This window comes from Nyctibius grandis, chromosome 18 (genome assembly GCF_013368605.1).
Source record: "Nyctibius grandis isolate bNycGra1 chromosome 18, bNycGra1.pri, whole genome shotgun sequence".
NCBI lineage: Eukaryota > Metazoa > Chordata > Aves > Nyctibiiformes > Nyctibiidae > Nyctibius > Nyctibius grandis.
In genome coordinates, this window is record NC_090675.1 from 8,915,891 (window position 1) to 8,936,981 (window position 21,091).

General features: G+C 35.1%; 1 protein-coding gene across 1 annotated transcript in view; it reads left to right on the plus strand.

Annotated features, from left to right (window-relative positions):
- Positions 1-18,296, plus strand: part of BRIP1 (BRCA1 interacting helicase 1) — a 55,288-nt gene extending 36,992 nt beyond the window's left edge. Inside the window, exons 14-19 of the mRNA XM_068415742.1 lie at positions 654-813; positions 1,536-1,657; positions 12,593-12,705; positions 13,897-13,979; positions 15,664-15,963; positions 16,724-18,296. Coding sequence (XP_068271843.1) covers positions 654-813; positions 1,536-1,657; positions 12,593-12,705; positions 13,897-13,979; positions 15,664-15,963; positions 16,724-17,595 — 1,650 coding nt within the window. The 3' untranslated portion in view covers positions 17,596-18,296. The remainder of the gene's footprint in view (positions 1-653; positions 814-1,535; positions 1,658-12,592; positions 12,706-13,896; positions 13,980-15,663; positions 15,964-16,723) is intronic.
- The last annotated feature ends 2,795 nt before the right edge of the window (positions 18,297-21,091 follow it).

Sequence of the window (21,091 nt, forward strand, 5' to 3'; positions counted from 1 at the left end):
ATTTTAGACTTTGCTTTTTGTAGTGCAATACATATTTTCATTATGTTAGCACTAAATGTGGAACAAGCTTATTTGCTTGCAAGATTTGACCATGTACTGATTTGGAGTAAAATGTGCACAGTTCAGAATCTGGTAGAAAAAACAAAGCTGACAGGCTCTTCAAGAAGTAGAGGAGGATGTTGATAAATCCTACATCAATACCTCCTCCCCTAACTTATCTACGTAAATTTTAAAATATTGAAATATTGTGGAAATTTAAGATATAAAGGCCTGTTTCAAATTAATTTAGAATTTGCTTCCAGTCTTACTTATGGATCTCTTGCTTGGTAATCAGAAAAACAGGTAATTTCCCGTTTGCTTAGAATGACATTCCTCTTGCTTTGAGGAAGATGCTCTTTAGTGACCGGTCTTGAAGATTTAGAGAGTTTTGCTTTGATAACTCAAAAATCTGCACTGTTTCTAATTAGCAAAGTTAGTGGCCATCATGTTTGCAAAGTGTTACATAGCTGTGGAACAGTGTACAGAAACTTGTATTCATATATACAAAAAATGAATAATATAATTTAACTAGGTGTCTTTGTGTGCTTTATTTGAACAGTTCAAGTGATTGACTTTTCATTACAGCTCTTCTGGATTTTTCTGTTTGTTTTCAGCTGTTGGACAAATTAAAAGATCGCTGGATGCACACTGGCTTGTGGAGAAACCTGGAGCTGGTCAAGACAGTCATTGCAGAGCCTCAAGGAGGGGCAAAGAGTGACTTTGATGAACTGCTGAAAATATACTATGATGCAATAAAATGTAAAGGAGAAAAAGGTACGTTCCTCAGACATACAAAATAGTTGATACACACTCTTCAAGCTTAAAAAAAAAAAAGGGTTTCCTAAAGTGCTTAACAGTTAGAATATTATTGTGATAAATGAGGAGGATGAGCTGCTGTTTATATTGTTGCATGAGGATATAAGGAAGTACAGGATGATGCATAATCCTAATAGCGATATTCAAAAGAGAGTGAGCTGTGTAAGGATGGGCAGTTATGTGTCCAGCAGGATGCAGAGCAGCTTCTCAAAGAATCAGACTTTTAGTACATTGCATAACTGTGATTTACCACCTTATATTACAGCCACTATAGGATTTCTCCTCAAAATACTTAAATCTTAGTCTGCAGAATAAAGAATGATAGTATGTCAGACAATAAATAGCATGATTTTTGGAGTGCAAAATTCAAGGTTTGAAATTTAAAATTTTATTGCAGATGCATATGGTTCTTGCATAATTAAGTACTGCCATATTATATAGTGCAAAATTATTTTGCTAGTTGATATTCAAAATCACAATATTATTCTTCAAAGTGGAGTTAATCTCATCCCTCTGACAAAGACGGCTGTATTTTTATATCCACTCACCTTTTCCAGACTGATACATGGTGTATTATGCTATATTATGTTTAGCTCTTTAAAATATGTTGGTAAAACTTTCTTCTGATACTCAGTTTATGTCTGGGAATGATTTGTATATTCCTCTCTGGCTTGTTCAAGATGGAGCACTCCTTATAGCTGTATGCAGAGGAAAAGTTAGTGAAGGCTTGGATTTCTGTGATGACAATGCCCGTGCAGTTATAACCATAGGTATTCCATTTCCAAATGTGAAAGACCTTCAGGTAGGATATCAACATCTAATTGAGAGAGTTGTACTTTGTTTTTATGTCATGTTTAAAACACCAAATATGCACAAATATTTTTTTCTGAATGTTTAACCTTGGACTCCCCTCAATCCCATTTGAATTCTTTGGGTTACCCTCTACACAGGTAAGAGGAAGACCAGTGTAGCGTGCCTTGTGGACTCATTTATGTCATTCTAAATAAATGTATAACGTATTAGATGTATTGAAAATTTTTGTCTGACGTTGCTAGTGAAGGTTATTGCATTGTTAAAATGCTCGTTGCCTTCATACTCTGCCAAGCAACAGTACGTGTTTCCATCTTCACTTGACTGTTTTCATATACCAAAACTAATGTCATTTGTGTAGAAATGAAGTTACTTCCTTAAAGAAATTTGAGGCTCTATTTTTCAGCACACAGCCGAAGTAACGCCGTGTTGCTTGCACTGCTGTGTAATTACCCACATCAACACTTCCTTTTGACTTCAACAGGACTTGTCTTATGGATACATGATGTTCCATTAGAGCAGGCACTTCGTAGTTGAAGCCAGGCATTCATAAAGAAAAAGAAAGCCAATGAATGTGGAAAAATATTGTTCTAGACTCTACTTACTCAAAAAGAACATTTATTATTGACTAGTTTGTGAGACAACTTATTTTTTAGTGGTCTGTGCATGCCACTTAAGTAGTCACCCTGTTGCTGGCACGCTTCTTCCCAGTGATAATAGCCATGTCACTGCTTTATCTTATGTGTACCTTTTAGAGCTTTTGGGGACTACTTTGCGAAGCTAAGAAACAAAGTGAAGTATCACAGAGTAAATAAATACCAGGAACAGCTGGATTCTGGTTACTAGTAGTGCCAAATCAAACAAGAAAATCATAGATTTGCACTTGAAAGCCCAAACGGTCTCAGCTTTGATTTTAGAGATGTGTTCTGAGCTTAAGTGAACAACCAAAGACTTCTTTGTTGTCTACACTGTGTGCCTAATTACGGTCTCGCTGGAAAAAACCCACATCCTATAAGAACTGGTAAGGTTATATTAGTGGTGGCTGCCGAGTGCAATGTTCTTTCAATGCTTGCATAACTTTCTTGAAGCACTTATTCAGCCACAACATTTTTTGTCGTACTAAAATATAACACACTGTACTTTAGTATAAAAACATTTACATTCAAAGAATACTTAGCACTCTTTCTAGAGTTAGAAATGCTTCATTTTAGAAGCATATACTGAAATGATACTTTGGAAATACTTGGTCTGTAGTATGGCTGGAACTCTTACAATTTACTCCAAATGATTTCCAGAAAGTCAGTATTTTTGTGTTCTAAACGATACAAAATTAAATCAAAAAGAATGTGTGAATTATGTTCATAGTGGATTATGTTCCTTAAGATTAAAATAGTATATTTGATTTTACCTTGAGTTCAATGAAAGATGTAATATAATAGAATCACAGGCAGTACATCTCATTACTGATAACTACATTCCAAAAAAATCAGTGCTGTGTTAAACTATTTTTTTTTTAATTAGACTGAAGGAAACCTCTAAATTTTTGAGTAGGGATAGAACCACTAGCTGCCAAATTGCAAGCAGCTAAAGGTTTGAGTGTATATATTTAGATATGGTAGTGCACAAAGCACTGAAGTGATCAATTCTAGATGAGAGAAGGGCATGCACCAGTCTCTTAGCATCAGATCTGAGGAGCTGTCTGGTGCATGGCAGTGCTCCTAGAGTAATGTTAGGGGAAATTGTTCTTATTGTAAACGTGTCTTTTGCCCAAGAACTTGGATCCAAAGTGGTATTCAGCTAGCAGTACTTCCCTTTAAATTGAATGATGTTTTGTTTTGTCCAAGGCTTTAGGTTTATCAGATACCCCAAATGTTCTGGATTAATGCATGTTTTTTTTAGCAGTTGAGCTCAATTGTGTGAAGGAGGATAGAGTGAAGGATAGTCACTCTGTTCACCAAAGAACATTAATTAGTAGTTTTGTAGAAACGTAAGCATAGATTAAAAAAGAAATTTGGAAGATTAAGCATCTTTTTCAGCAGCATGACAACTCAGGAAAGGAATTGGAATTATTTTTTTAAGGAAAACTGGCTGTTGATAGTGAAGATTGGCATGTAAAATTAAAAATAAAAAGAGGGGAGGGAGAATGGGACACAACATCAGTTTTCACCTGAAACTATTCTTTTTGTATGTTTCTGGGAGAGCTGATCCAATAGTATTGCTTCCCAGAATGGAACGAAACAAATATATTATTAAAGGGTACAGAAAAGTAAGTGCTACATTTTAAAAAATTTGTTAACTTTGTATAAAACCAATGTGATATCCTATTTTTAATAGTCAGTGTGTATTAACAACACATATATAGACATAAACCATGAGCACAGGTACATCTGTTGCTGTTAGGTAGCAGTAGGTGCTTAGCAGATATGCTGAATGAAGAAACTGATAAGATGATTGATAATGACATCCCTGTAAAAATATAAAATGCAAGTGATTGACAGTTCCCTTGGAATATCCATGAATGATAGATTTCTGGGATTGGTTTAAATCACTAAGAAGTGCTCTGCCTCTACATGAAAATACACTTGCATGTCTGCTTTTTGGGTTAAAAAAAGTCCTCTTAAGACTCAATTCCGTAACCCCTTACTCCTGCACATAGCTTTTACTCGTGTGAGTAATCCCTTTAATACTTCTAGGACTGTGCACAATCATAAGGGTTAGTAGAATCATACCTTTGGAGACCAATATTTTATGTTGGCAGTTTGGTGTTGGCTCATCTCCAGTAATGTTGCTTGTCTGTGATCAACCTGCTTTCTAAATATATTTTATGATTTGTAACTTGATGCTAAATACCAGTGAACTGTAATATTAGAGAACATAAATAATGTGACAGAAAAAGATGTGTAATCACATATGCAGGTTATCTGATGCTAACATACTATTCATTAACTTCTGTTATATATTTTGAATTGTAGCATTTTGGATCCAGATATCAGTCTCTACTTGGGCAAGAGACTCATTGTCAAGTGTGATGTATAATATCCATAATAATATTTTATTTTCTCCATATGTTTGTGCTAAATATATGCTACAACTTCTGGTATTAAATGGCAAGCATTTGGTCTCCTTAAGTAACTGTGTGCTTTTATAAGTTACATTATTTTCTGTAGAACCTTTAAAGAATATCATTTAGTTTCTTTTCCAATTGCCTCACTTAAAAATTTTAGGCACATAGTATCGTATGTTCACTCATTTTCACAAAGAGAAGAGTCTAAAGCACTTTGTGAGTGTTGGGGAGAAAGAAATGATTCAGGCTCAGAAGTGTACTTGATAATGAACAATACTGATTTAAGAAAGAGAGGCCAAAACCCTAATTCTGAGTTATTGAAAACAGTTTCATATTGCTGAAGAATCGAGTTGAAATGTTAAAGTATTGCTTAAAGCTGTGGTACTCTCAATGGTAGGGTTTGGCTCTAGTAAAGCAGGAAAATTTATTTCAGAGCCAAAAATGACTTCTTTGGCTGTGACCAGGATTTCCTCTGCCCACCTCTGGGACCTGAAACTGGAGGTAGGAAAATCTGATTTTGGAGCCAAGTGTGACTTGTTTAGTTCAAGCCATAATTTACTGTTCTTACCTTGGGGACATGAAAATAAAGAAACCCGCTATGAAATGTCGATAATGGGCAACTCTGAAGTGCAAGCATTAAGCTAACTTTCCCAGAGCATTTCTTCACTTCCACCTTGCCAGATGCTTTTGGTCGTAGTACGGTGGAGTGTACTTAATCATGTAACAGCTAAGAGAACTTTACCAAAATGTAGAGGAAAATGCAGTCAAACCCCTTTACATCAATAGATGTGCAAGGAAAATAGACTTGATAACGCTAGGATGACATTACTTAAGAACTACAGCTGAGTTTGCCATTAATGAGAAATATTTCCCATAGCTGCTATAGGGTGAATATGAACTACGATGACAAATACTTTCTTTATTTTTTCCAGCAACATAATTTGTGAAACATGATGGAACATGTAATTTCAATTACAATTTTCTGGGTTGTGTGTAACTTACTGATACAAAGAGTTTGCAGCTATCAGGCTGAAGATTCTTCCTCCTTTCCTGAGGGCTCAACAAATTGAGATATTTGTATCATTTCAGAAAAATGGCATTTTTCTGGATATTTAAGTTAATTTCTAGTCCTTGCGGCAACTTTTAAGCCTATATGCTTTTTCTTCATTGAAAGGAGAAAGAGTCCTGTGCTAGATAAGTGGTTGCTGAAATAATTCATTTCTTGCATGCTATATTCTAGGAAAAGAAAAATTTCTAAGAAAATGATTGTTATTTCAGATGCTTAACCTGTGTTATGTTTATCTCTAGTAGAATTTGAAAATTCCCTGTGAAGTTAAGATTTTTTTTTTAAGATGTAAGACTGACTGTCTGTTATTGATGTCATTGTTTTAAGCAGGCTGAATGTTTCCAAGCAAGTTTGCCACAACTTTCCAGTCAAATCTGACATTCATTGTAAAAGCCTTGAGACACAGTGCGTGCTATCATTTTCAGTATGATTTAAATGTTTGTAAAAAGTGTTACAAAAAAAAACCCCAAGCAGTGCATTGAATATGTGGTGGTGTGGTAATTTCTTACATCAGTTTGAAACAGTAAGATGTGTCGAAATCCTTTCACTTGCCACTTTTCCAGAAATAAGAATGGTTGTGAAAAGACAAAGCCATCCACACGCTTCTTACATGCAAGAGAAATGGTGTTAATTAAGAAAAAATATCGCTGGCAGAGGCTTAATTTATGAGAGTAGTTGTAAAATCCTATGGAGTACAGCATTCCTCTAGCTAAGAAAGGGAACATTTAAGTTCAACTTAACATGTAAGACTGGTAGATGGCATTTCTTTTCTACCAGTGCAAGGCTAATGTCAATATGTTGGCACAGATCACAGAAATCATCCCTGAATATATCCAGAAGTTAAGCCTTTGGATAAATAATACAGCAAATCAAAACTTTTCCTTTACATTTAATGGTTTACCTTTCTGCTCCATAAAAAATTCCAAAGTGATTTTCTTGTGTTTATCTTGTCCTTAGCAAGTAGTGTTGACCTTTAAGTTTTTACTTGACTGTCAAAGTATGTTGAAAGCTTTAAAAGTGAAGCTATCACCTTGGGGATTTGTAAGGATGACTGACACTTACCACTTCACCTCAGACGCAGTAGCACTGAGCGTATGCAGCAGCGTTGTACCTCAAGGGAAGACGTTTGATTTTTATTTTTTTTTTTCACTTCTGCTTCACTGGAAATGGATTGAATTTTCTTTTCAGAGGAGAGTTTTGGTTGCATCAGATTTTAATCAAGTCACTTGTTCACAGTCCCTCAAAGCTTACAAGACTGAGATGAGTAGATGGGCCTGGGGTGGATGTGCTACAAGATTTGTCAAACCGTAAAACTTCCAGATCTCCGAGATGCCACATGGTGTAGTTGACAATGCTAAAAGTGTTCAGTGGTTGCAACGTTGCATAAGCTTCCTATCTCTCTAACACTGGGATTAAGAGTGAGAATACTGGGGAAGCATTTAGTCATAAAATACCTTGTGAGTTCAAAATCAGAGAAATACAGCTTTGCACAAAGTGGTGGTACTGTTTCTCTGCCCCAGAAGATGGTATTGTCCAGTTACTAGAATCTAATAGACAGTAGTTCGCTGTTGGGTTGTTTGGCTTTCCTTTTTGAAGTCATATTTAAGTTTTTGGGCTATGGGGAAGAAAGCTAGCAATGTTTTTCCGTGTATAGTTTCTTTCTTGCTACCTTTGTGGTTTTTTTTCCAGTTTCAGTAAGTTTTCCTGGTTTTGATTATATCTTCATTCAGGCAACAAACATTTAAATCCCATGGATGCCCAGTATCTTTTTGGGTGTTTGGGTGCAACAGTCTGCAAGATATAGCTAGTCTGAGATCTAGATCTGCAGAGATGTTATTTCCTTGTTTTATTCAGTATTATCCGAGGAAGGCAAATTTTTAAGTGCACATAGAATTTTCCAGGCAGAAAAGGTCACCTGAGCTGTTCTTAAGCTTATGTGGCTTTGATGCACGAGGTTGATGTGAATGGATGACCCCAGCTGCTGGCGGGCAGCGGGTGCCGAGTTGAGCCTGACGCAGGGATTCGTCTGCTGAAGAGACTCGTGTAGGATGGAGCTGCGTAACGGAGGGTCTTGGAGATAATTGAGCAGTGCAAAGTATTGATCATGTCACTGCTAATGTCCTACTCACAGTATGTATGGTATTGCTGTGCTCACAGTTCGGGGGGTTTGTTGTTGTTTTTTAAAGAAATGCAGTATTTGTGTGAGTGTTATATTTAAGTACCTGGTGACCATCTTTAGCTATACGAGATGGTTCGAGTGGCCTTAATAAATTATTGTCATATACAGAATCTAGTTTGATGAATTACAGGTAATAAGCATTTGCTTATTTCGTACTGGTTTATATATATTAACACTGCACTTGGAATGCTTGGAGCACTTAAAGATAACGTCCTGCCGTAATATCTTTTTCCTGTGGGCTCGTAAATTGAGGCATTGTGTTTAGATACAGCCTTTAGCAGGTCTGCTGAGGAGCGAGGATGTTTGAATTCTATGACTCACCCAGGTCTTTACATGTGCGTTATTTAGTCTTAAGTCTCACAGATGTTGTTACTGCTTTTGAAGTGAGAGGGGAAAAGTTAAATGCTGCGCTATTTAATGCTACTTCCATTTAAGGATTTTCAGATGTAAAAGAAAAGAAATGGGTTTTCATGTCCTTTACTTTCCCGCACTTACAAACTTTTATGATTACTTGGCATTTGTCAGGAGGAAAGTAGATGGCAAGCATGTTCTTGAAGAATTCTAATTATTGCTATTTCAGGTGGAAGAGAGAGTCTAACTGGACACAGGAGAGTTTTAGGACGGTAGATTTGCTTAAAAACCATTTTTATGGGTTTTTTTGGGATGGAAGCAGGGTATGACCACCTGTTATTTTTTATTTGCTTGATTTTAGGAGGGGGAGAATTAGTGGATGTTAAATGTGAATGTGTCTCTTGAAGTTTTTTGGATGATATGAGCAATGCTTTGTATTTTCATTGCTATTTTTCCTCTCGTAAAACCAGAGAAACAGGTCAGTGGAATGACAGAAAACATTTATAACCATTTTCTGATTTTTATTTCCATGAAGGAGAGTGTTGGGGAGTGAAGGGCATGAGTTACACATGTGTGTGTAGATGTACCTACCTACACACGTGTGCATGTATTGACGCAGTTCCAAGTTTATTTGCCTTTTTCCTTTCAGAAGTTGTTTGTTTCTTTAACCTGGGCTGTCACAACTGCTAAGTGCTGATATAGAGAAATGTGGGTTTAGAGGGGTGCTGTGTTTAACTGCTCACAATAGTGCCATTGTATTCGTGAATTTCTGTCTTGTCTTTAGATTTCTGGGTAATCTGGTTTATAATCCCACAGGTTACAAACTGAAGGTCATTTTAATCTACCAGAGAAAACAGGAGACAGTTGAAGATGTTTGTGAAGTGATGTCTTGTCAAAGACAGGCCTGGCTTGTTAACTGTTGGTAACAGCTTAGGACTTTTTTTGTTTATTTTTAGAAAGCAAATTATAGCACTACATTCAGTTAAGTAAAATAATGCATCTCAAAAAAACCCTCAAAACTTTGTCAGGTGAAGTAAAACCAAATGCAGTTTATTTTGCTGATTTAAATGGCACAAAATAAAAAATTGCATACTGTGGTTTAGCCCATTCAGCCTTCATATTATGATAAATAGGTTTACAGTATTCTGATTAGGAATGGTTAATGCCCCAAATACACGTTCTCCAGTCCTGCTATGCTTTGCTATTAGCTCTTTTGGTCTAAGGTCCTGTTCTTTGGCTGAGATAAAATGATGTGTGTCTGTTGGACCATCTGCTTGTTTTTACTGAAGTAAAATTTTTTAAAAATTGATTTTTCTGTAGAAACAAATAGTTCATAATTGATATTTTTATACCTTGCTGTTAAATATAGCCATGTTTTTGTTCGATTTGAATAAATCTGGTTCAACCTGGTGTGTTGCTAAAAAGGCATGCTGCAGACTTCTGTATCTGAAGTGGCAGGGTATTTTGGGGTTCAAAAGCAAGCTGTAGTTTTTGAGCTAGTCTTCTGAGCTTTGTGCCATAAGCTAACTGATATAGTCCATGGTCATCACAGTATAAATCCACTTTATGTACTTAAACATCACTCGAATCCTGAACAAGTCTGAGTTTCTTCATGTGAAGCAATGTTACCACGGTAACTTTTTTTGTGGTTTATCGCACACTTCAATATAATGAAAGTTGTTTAATGTTGCTGTTGTCAAAGAAAAACTTGTATAACTAATTTTGATTGGAAAATATGCTTGAAAATTCGTTTGAATTGTAGTACCAACTGCCTCAAAATATTTTTCCAAGTCCTAACAAAAAATTTGTTCGTGGCATTTATTTTTTGTTGATATTTCTCAGTTAATATTCCATAGTGAAAGACATCGAACTAATTAAGCATTAAAAGAACGAGCAGTTAGCAGGTATAATGTTGTTAGACTTCACTTAATGTGACTGTGACCATGACCTCCCAGACAGATCAAAGACTAATCTGTCTGACAGCTACAAGATGGCAGAGCTTGCCACGGGCCTTCTGCTGCTGCTTGCTGGAGCTGTCTGTCTGTAAAGCATGCCTGATAGCCAAGAGTATATTTTTAAGGATGAACAGGTAAAAGTAAAAGGCTGTCTTTTGACATTTTAACTAATCCCTTCTAGCCTGTGGTTTACTGCACATTTAGGATATTTGCTAGCAGGAGGGACTGGCTTTTTCACATATGTAACATGTCATTTTGAATTGGGCGTTGATTTGATGCTTGATAATGTAAGAGTTATACAATGAAATAGATTCTGACTGCATTAAAATGACGTGCCCTGGCCTTTTACCTTTGGTAGACTTGTAATGAAAACTGAACTCTCAGCAGTGTAAGTTGTCATCTCACGCTGAGACGTGATCGTTTAAGTGAGAAAACAGAACATTTATTTTCTGTTAACTCTTTTTTTTAATTAAGATAGAAAAGATAGGTTTTAAAGATACATTACGCATTTAGACCAAGAGAATATGGATTTTTGTATAATTTGAGAAATTAAATGTCTTTGTTGGTGTGCAGTACAAGCAGTGTATGTTTGCATAATGCTAACATGCATTAGAAGAATGTGTTGTATTCACAGGGTAATGCAGTCCAATGCAGATGATCTGACTGGTTTGCATTCGCCTGTTACTTCAGTGGTTTTATGCACGTAATTAAAAATGTTGTAATTTTTATCAGTGTAAGACACATGACTAGTTACTCTAATACTGTTTGAACAGTCTGCTAGCGAAGTAAGAAAGTGTGGTAAAGCTGTATGTGTTACAATCGGCCAAAATCTTACTGGTAACAGAATTCTTCAAAAGAGGAAATTGTTAGAAAAGTTACCAGGCCTAGAAGACAAACGCAAAGCATGTACAGGAGTATATTGTCATTAATTATGTTTTAAAGACTTCAGTGAATTTTTCTGACATAATACCTCATTTCAAATGATGAGGAATACCCTTTTGTCTTTCCAGATAGTATTTCCATGTGTAGAAATGCACAGATATGCTTAACTTCCTTTTAAAAAAATGGTTTTAATGTTCATTAAATGCCCAGAAGAAATCACCTGTTTTGAAAATTACAAAGGAAACCTCACATGCCTGTCAATAAATTCTGAGTGACTGGAACAAATATTAAATCTGTGAAATCAAACTGAATTTACTTTCTGGCTGTAAAGATTGAATTTGTAAATTTGACAGGCAATTTAAAGGGCATAAGTACGTAAAATAAAATTTCTTATCCAAATGTAACTTGAAAGTTACCTGTCAGAAGAGGTTAGAAGCCTGCTGTTTTCTCTCCTGAAGCGTGTCCTTTCACTTGTCAGTTTAGAAAGGTTAATACTATATAAAAGAGCAATGAAAAGGCCCTTTTTTGGTGTAGTTTTATGTTTGTTTATTTAAAAAAAAATTCAGTCCCCTCCCCCCAATAATAATAAATTTTTTTCATATATGTTGGAACTGTGTATAATGTCCAAATACAAATTCTTGTTGAAATTCAGATCAGGCATTATATGTGTAGCTATCCATATGACTGGAAAGGGGAGGCAGGGATTTCTTTTGCAGTTGATCCCAGATCCGCTCTTGAAGCAGCTGAGAGAGCATTTTTTAAAAAGAGGAGCTTGCTTTTTTCTGCCTTACGCTAGCCCATGGGCCTGCAAACCTTAGCTGCCGCCTTCGCTTCACTTTAGCAAGTGAAACGTTTGTTTCCAAACCGCAGAAGGTGATGCCAAGCCAGGAATTAGAGTTGTTGTTGCTGACTTCTGGTGCTTTGGCGAGGCCACTCTGTCTCTCAAGTACTTTCTTAGCTCCTGTAGAAGAAGGGGTTATGTTTGCTTAACCCTTGCTTGAGAAAAGTATGGTCTGGTCCCAGCAATAGATTAGGAGTCAGGGTTTGTGATAAAGGAAAGGATAAAGATCTCCATTGTATCATTTACTTCCAGATGAGCTAATAAAACTGCAGTCTAGTTAGTCCATTTACTTGTATCTGGGGTTTTTCTGCCTGTGTGAACAGCTTATCCTTCCCTTGCTAGCACAGGGATTTGGGTAAGTGTGGGGTGGTTGTGTTTTTTGTTGTGATAATTACATATAAATTATCAGAAGAGATCACATGTTAAGAATAACTTGAAAAGGATAAAAGTCATAATTGTTCAGTATCCAAAATACAAAGTTGAAACACTGAAGCACACTTTTCATATTCACTTATTTAATCAATGTTTGCTTGTTTTCCCCTTTTAGGATATTTCCTTTGCAACATATATTTTATTATTTCTTTCCTAGGTTGAATTAAAGAGGAAATACAATGACCAGCACAAAAATACAAGAGGCCTTTTACCAGGGAGTCAGTGGTACGAAATTCAAGCTTACAGGGCTCTGAACCAAGCCCTGGGAAGGTGAGATAAACAGAACATAAGTAAAAAAAAATATTTATATTTGTAGAAATTTTTGGTGACCTCTTTAAGGATTAATTCCTCACTGTTAACGCCAAGGGGATAAATCAGACCAAAAAGCTCATATTGCAGAAATCAGGTCTTCAGATGTTCTGTACTGGCAACTGTCTGGTTTTCAGTCCGTTGCGCAGTTGAGCATTGTTGTAATTCAGAGTTTTTGTTTTACATTCAGAATCCACTTTAGTTCAGTTTTATTGCTTGTAGTCCAGATATACAGAAAGGAAAGCAGAGACAAACAGTTCTTGAGCTTTTAAACCAAATGAAAATTCTTAGGTCTTTTCAAATGTACTAATGGTTCACACTCTCGGTGGGCTTAGAACAGTTGTTTCATGTTTAAGCTACAAGTATTTTTGAAAGGGAGAAATAGCAGGATTTTTTTTCTCAGACCTTTGCAAAAGGTCAATTCAATTATCATGCTCACTGATCTCTTTCCAGATTTAGAAGAAGTGGTATGGCTTACTTTCTCAAATGAAAAAAATCCCCCAAATTTTGTTAACAGGATAGAATTAATCCATCCTTCTCCAACAAAATTTATCATATACATAGATAGATATAGCTGTCTGTCATAGAGGTACAGATTTATAGAAAAGAGAAACGTCAGCTGGAAGACTCTCGTTATTTGAATTAGACCTAATACAAAAGTGATGACATAAATGAAGGTTTAGAAAGAAAATTGAGAGAAAATAGAGCACATAGTAAAATCTCATTGTAAATTTTTGTTACAAGTCTGATTTCTTCGATTCCTCTTTGGAGAGTGTCACGGTTTAAGGCTGGGCACATAAAACAAAAGCATTAGTTAAAATTTAAAAATTAGATGTTTCTAAATACCTGTTCTTTCAGTATTTGCGCTACCTAGTTAAGAGTGGGAAACAAATGATGTGGTTTGATTAGCTGTTTAATATTTGTGTGGGGTTTTTTTAATTTACCTGTTTTCATACAGTAAATTCAAGAACTGAAGGAAAGTTAAGCTTCCATGACATCAATAAAAATTTTTGGTGCAAGACAGTAGGAAAGCACTTCCTGTATATTTTTGCATATTCAAGCTGACTCATTACAATCCTGTTGTCTGATCCCCACAGTTTTTTACTATATGTACTCTAATTATATATACACTTTTTTCTTGCTTGTGTACAGGTGTATAAGACATAGGAATGACTGGGGTGCTCTTATTTTAGTTGATGATCGCTTCCGGAATAACCCTAATAAGTACATAACTGGTAAGCTGTAAAAATCTTTCTGGGAGTGTTCCTAATATTAACAAATAGTGAAAAATCAAGATTACAGAAATATGGTTATACAAATACAGATAAGTAGGAAAAGTCATAATGAAATATATCCATTGAACTCAAACTGTGCAGTTGAAACTGGAAACTCTATAAAACTGTACCCTGGTGTATTGCTAATTCACCAAATACACTGAAACACGTTGATACCAGTGTTCAGTCCATTTAATTTCTTTCCCCTTTTGGATATGCAGATCATGATATGGAAATTTCAGTACACAGAATTTGAGAATTCTTTCTTAAAATGTGACCTATAAAAATTTAAGGACTCTTAATCTTTGCATAATAAATTTATGTAATGTATGTAGACATATGTGTGCATGTGTATATATATATATGTATGTATTTTAAAAAGTAGTTATTAGATTTTTATTTGGACTTTGGATAAGTCTCTAGTGGATGTATACTTTCTGCCTGTAGGGAGCTTTAATGATTAGGGTTAGCAGCCTGAATTTAACATTCTGACTTTTTAGGTAAGAACAGGTTGTGCCATTTCTGTTTTGGAACCACTAAATGCTCAATATGCAAAAAGTATTTTCTGTTTGTAGTTTTATACTGGCTAGAAATAAATGCAGATAAAATAAAACAGGTCATGCACACTATCTTAATAAATAATTTTTTTTTAAATGAAAAAAGAAATTGCTCAGGAATGCATTAGGTACCTTTGTTCTTGCCCTATTTAGAAGAGATGGGCAAAAAGATGCTGTGAACAGACCATGATGCAGTCTAGTCAGCAGGTGGAGCTCAGCTACTGTAGTAGAGTTCAAACAGTTTTCCAACACGTCTGTACTAAAAATACATTTAAATTATCTAAGTAAACAGAAGTAATACATATAGTAATACAAATAATCTATATGTTCAAGATTTGGTAAGATTAGTACTTTTTCTAAAAAGTGAAACTTCACGGAAGAATCAAGTTCTCTTTTTTTTAAATTGATATTAAAAATATTTAAATGGGTTTAAAAACACTTTTTAAAAATCAGTGAAGTTAGTTTTTACTTCACTCTTGTGTGTTCCAACATCATCTAAAAGCTGTTGTGCTCAAGACATCTGGTATTTGAGAATTTTAAAAATTATTGCTCTATCAGAGCATGCTGCATTATATTTTGGCTATTGGGCAGTTGTGATTCTGAATATCTGAGTTACTGTTAATCTGAAATAAAGTTGTAAAACCTTCATTATGTTCGAATTTTGTCAGACCCAGTTAGTATGATGCTAAAAAGCTCTATGTAAGTTACTCGTTAGTAGTTCATGATAACAAGGAAAATGAACACCCACGCATAAAAGAAGTGTAATGATATTTTTGCAACGCAGCAGTTTGAACTTAAAAAAGTATTAGTGAAAAAAGTAAAGGTCTTTTAGTAAAATAGAGTGATATTGTTAGTAGTACTCATCAGAAGACTATCATTGATTAAATCAAGTTCCTAGCCCTGGAAATGAAGACATACATTATCTTACTTTCATGAGCAACTTCTTGAAATCTTTATGAATCTGTGCATACTATATGTATGTAGAAGTATTTGCAATATTAGGGTACTATTTACTGATGTGTAATACCTGGTATAGATGTAGTTTTCTGGTAACACACTTATTTTTTTGTTCCTTTTTTTTTCCTTAGGATTATCTAAATGGATTCGTCAACAAGTCCAGCACCATGAAAACTTTGGTAGTGCACTTGAATCCTTGCATGCATTTGCCAGAAGAAACCAGAAAGGCATTGATTGCTCATTAGAGTGCAGCGGTGAATTTCTCCGTGTACCTTCAAATTCAAAAGACCTGTCACAATCCTCTCAACAGGAGGCAACTATTCATCTGTCACCAGATGTTCTTGCTAAAAGTAAGGAGCAAACTTTGGTTCCAGAAAGTAATTTTACTACAACCATCAGCTCTTTTAATCCTACAGAACCAAATCAGCCAAGTAACATCATGGCAACAGTGAAACAAAGTATGTTCATTTCCTGTCATTAACAATTCTAAATGTGAAGTTGCATCCTTTTTGGAAGAAACAAATGTTTTTTAAAATTACAGAAGTGCTATGGTGCAAAATGATAATTATGCACAAATGTGTATGAGCTGTGCTCAACAGACTGTAACTAATTGTCATTCCATCTGGTTGTCGTAAAACAATTGATAATGTTTGATAAGTTTATAGTACAATCAAAAATATTTTCACTTATATTTCTTTCTCCATTGAAAACTATGAAGATAATTTAAAATATATTTGAAACACATGAAGATTAGTGTTATTGCAAGATGAGTGCCTTGGTTCAAGCTACATCTGTTGTTTAGGCATTGCTGTGAGACACCTTTCATATAATCTCTTCCTGTACCAGCTTTACTAGTAAATATCTGTCCATTCCTAAATATTAGGAAAGGTTATGACTGAATTTCAGGCAAGAAAATGTAAATAAGAGCACAAGAATTAAAAAAATACAGCTTTTTAAATCCAGGCATACTTTAACTTTACATGTGCCAGTTAATCTATTGATTTAATTAAGACAATTCATGGGCAAAGATAGTTGTAACATCTGGGCTTTTATTTGTATTGGATCTTAATGAGTATTATAAAATAACTGTAAACCTAATAAAACAGTGGTAATTTTGACGTGCCAAACGCGCTGTAAATCAGTGGGGGGAGGGCATATACAATTAATTAATGTTTTGTGATTTTTTCACAGGTGGCCAGAAAGTTGATGTAGACAGTCATTCTCACCATGTCACACAAAGAAGAAAACATAAGGACTCCACACCCAAAATGCCAACAACTAAGATAGAGAGAGAAAAACAGAATGGTTGGACTAACTCTGATTTTATGGAAGAACATTGCTGCTTGAAACCACTGACTTCAACACCTTTGCCTGTAGCAAAGAACTGCATATCCACAGCTAGCAGCAAACAAAAGAATGTGAACAGGCCTAGTGAACTTATTGATAGTGATCAATGCCAGCCGTCGTTAATTTCAGAACATAAACCTAGTGTACCAGAATCATGTTTGGGAATAACTAGTTTTTCAGTTAAAAATACTGAGGCTCCAGTTGCTGAAGAGCATCCTGCTGAGCTACAGCTTCAAGTTGGGCCCTGCAGTGAGTTTCCTTCAGCAGAAGGGAAAGCTGAACCTTCAATGTTAAATGTATCTGCAGAAGTTGAAGATGAGGATGAGAGTATCTACTTCACACCAGAACTCTATGATGATGTAGAATCAGAGGAAGAGAAAATCAGACCACTGGTTCCAACCTGTAATACAAATGAGAATCGGATTGAATGTGGAAACTCCACAGTTGCTGATGATCCTTTTGCGATCAACACCTCCGAAACACTAAGTGTAACTAAAAAAAGGAATGGTGATGATGGCAGAAGCACAAGTTTACGTGGATTAATGCAAAATGAGGGGAGTAAGAATAGTGCAGTTAATAATGTAGAGCTGACTAGTGAAGTAGAAGCAGAGCAGATAGCATCTCAAGAGATGGACACCAAAAAACGGAAAATCAATCTTTCCAGATCACGAAATAAAGGTGTGTCACCTTTTCTGTTGAATGGTACTAGCACATAGTGACAGCTTCTGTAGGAAACGTAGTGACCAGCCTTTACAGCATAGCCCTGCTGTAGAGCAGTGATGGCTTTCTAATTCTTATTTAATATATGCTACTATCAGACTCAATTTTTCATTATACTACTTTGGTTTTCACTGTGAAAGTTATGCAACGTGCAGTTTGCTACAGATATAATTAAGATTCTTCATCCTAACTGTGTAGCGAAAGGACATCATGTGTGGGAATTCTGAATAGAAGCCCAAGTAGCATTTGACTTGTTATAGGCTGAGAAGGTTTGTCTGTTACAGATTTAATTAACCCACCATTAAATACAATCAAACAATTGGGTCTTTCTCAGAAAGCAAAACACCTGTATAATCAAATTATGGTTTTCTGCATTTGTTAGGGCTTTTTTTTTTAAAATTAAATATGTAGAACAGCATCTTTGCAGATCAAGTAATATGATAGGTTGAGGCTAGATACTGCAATAGGTGTATTCTGCAGTACTGTGTTTCCCTCAAATTTCTTTTGTCAAAATGTCTATCAGGAGCTGTGTATTAGTAGTAGTATAGTAGTATATGAACATTTTGATATTTGATGATGATGAGAGGCTTCTTCAGAGATCTTGTTTTATATAAAAGTTGAGGTTTCTTTAAAACTTTCTTTTGTGAGAGGATCTAATTTCTTTTGGTGAGATTATGTATTCATATCAAAATGCATACTCATTTGTACGCCCTACAAACACCTTTTCTATGTAATATATAACAATGCAAATTTGTACATAAAGGTCTTTAAATCTTCCTCGCTCTACTTTTTTTGAAGTATTTTAAACATTTCTTTCATTTATTGCCATCACAACAGCCAGAACTTTGCTGTAATAAAACATACTATGCCTGATTTTTCAAGAAAATATTGTTCATTTCCATCATATATTAATATGAAGATGAAGAATTTTTACAATCTTAAGATTGCTTCATAGGTATTCATATATTTTGACTGAGAGCACAGATGAAATTGTTAACTGGTCATTTTCCATAGAAGTTCATCTAAATAACCTTCTGACGTCCACCTTTACAGAGCTGTGAATGTGTTTGTATCAAGAGGATTTAACTTCTATCCTTTCTTTGCACAACAGATGCATCTTTATAAAGTTAGATACTTTGTTTGCAAGAATGGCAAGAATACTGTTGAGTTTCTTTAACAAGCATTATCTTGCAGTACTTAGTATAAGGCATTTGGCTAAACTTTTTTTATATCCATGCCACATGAGAATCATGTTTTCTTGGTTTAGGTTTCCCGGTATTCTCTTAATCATTGGATGTGGATGGTTCTGAACTAGCTGATAAGGCAGAAGCAAGCTCTAATATTGACAGCAGTTTAAACATATGACACATCTAAAGATAAAAATACTTAATTTAGATTTAAGAAATTGATTGAGTATCAGGACTTAGTAGGGTAGATATGGTTTGATCCTCATGAGTCTCTAATAGCTCAGTTTTCTTAAAACAAGTCTTTTGTACCAAAACACTTTTTATGTTTAGGTATATCTGAATAGATAATAGAAATCAATTAACTTTGTGGCTTGTCTGCTCATCTCCTAGAACACTATCCCTTATTTGTCTTTCAGAAGATTTGTCTGTCTTTAAATCTATAACATTAAAAAAAAAAGAAAATCCATCTTCCTTTCCTTATCTGGAGCAGATTATTCCTTTCTTCATCTTGTGTTGCACCTTACTTTGATTAGAGATCCTTTAAGACATGGCCTGCTCCATGTCAAATATTTTGCATTCATTTACAACATCTTGTATAAAATTACTCCTTAACCATTATTTTTAAAAATATGTATTGAAATATCAGCATTTGGTTTACTAGATGATAGATTTTTCTTGAAAAATCTCTATCCACCAATTTACCAAACTCAAATCCTGTGTTGCTTGGATAATAATGGTTTGGATAATAATCCTTTGTATTACTGCTAGTTTGGGGAGTAAGGGGTGGACAGTTTCTTTTGGTGTGAAAGCTATGTAAATTCAATCTTAATTTGTCTTTGTATCTAACTAACTATGGTATTTAATACATTAGTGGTAAGAATATTCTTTATTTCTATAGTTAATATATTTATGGTGATTCCCAGTATTAAATTAAATACCCTGCTGCCCAGCCTGCAAATAGAAGGGAAGTGAAGACAATGTACCAACTTTCCTAGAATTATTTGTTTGGACCTCCCAAATCTATAAAAGCTAATTTATTGAAAATTCCTCTCTTACTTTGATATAATAACTAGATATGCTCTTTTCTGTCTAAAATAATAATAAAATCTTGAATTTATTAAAGGATTGAAAGTTCAGAGACGATGCAGACGAAGAAAAGCTACAGTTAGGCAAAGTGGCTACCCCCATGAAAGAAAGGTACCCCGTAGATAGAATAAAGTACCTATTTTTAAGACGCTACTGTTGAATGTTGAGGTGCAAGGGAAATATGAACTATTTATTATATAATCTTTTCAATGAAATATACAGATGAGATAGCATATTCATGGTCTGTATGGCTTGCTCTAGAACTTTACCATTTACACATGCGATAGATACCTTTGTTCCTCATGGGAAACAAAAAGGCTGGGTGTTTTCAAGTCCTGTTAACACAGGTAGAAGCTGCAGATATGGGCTGCCTACAGGGTCCATACAGCTCATACCTCATCACAGACGTGCTTCCTGTTTCAATGTAAGCCGTGCTTCTGATTTGTGGTTAGTGCATAATTTTTAGGGCAGGATTTGCAAAGTGTAAGAACATAATCACTGAAACTCAACAAGAGCCTATCTTCCTAGGGTCCTCTGCAAAATTCCAAACTCAGTCTTTGATAGCCTGCAGTGTGTTGTTAACTATAAAATGTCATGTTTTATATGAAAGTATTTCTGTTCCAAGTTAGGTCAAGCATTTTTAGCATGATGTATATTTTAATTATTAGCTAATATAAATTTGAAGCATTGATTCAAATAGATTTCTTTGAGCATTTCAAGTAGTATATTTCTCTGAAGCAGTTTTGATATATTTATGTGTTTATATTCAAATGCTTCAATCTGCATAGTTGCATAGTAACTATACGCAAACTAGTATTTACATGAATTTGTATATCATCTTGTTAGAAGGAAACACACCACCAGCCTTGCAAGAAAGGACTTTATTGTATTGTCTGTGGAGCTGAAATACTGCCAAAAGCAGAGGGTAAGATCTATGTAACTGGTCATTTGTTTCACGTTGGGAATGATAGGATTTTTAATCCGTCTTTTTACTTTCACGGTTTTGGATGCTGGAGGCATATTTTAGAACAATTAGTTAATTTCTCCATTGTGTATGGTAACTAGAGAATTGGGTTGTCACGAATGCACTGGAGACCTGCAGAAAATCTTTTTTGGAGGTGGAAGAGGGAGTTGTCACAATAAAATAGCTAGACCAGATGTTATCTGGATCAGATGAAATCAAGAAAGGACAAGTCTCACCTGAGCCTGAAGGAGAGTG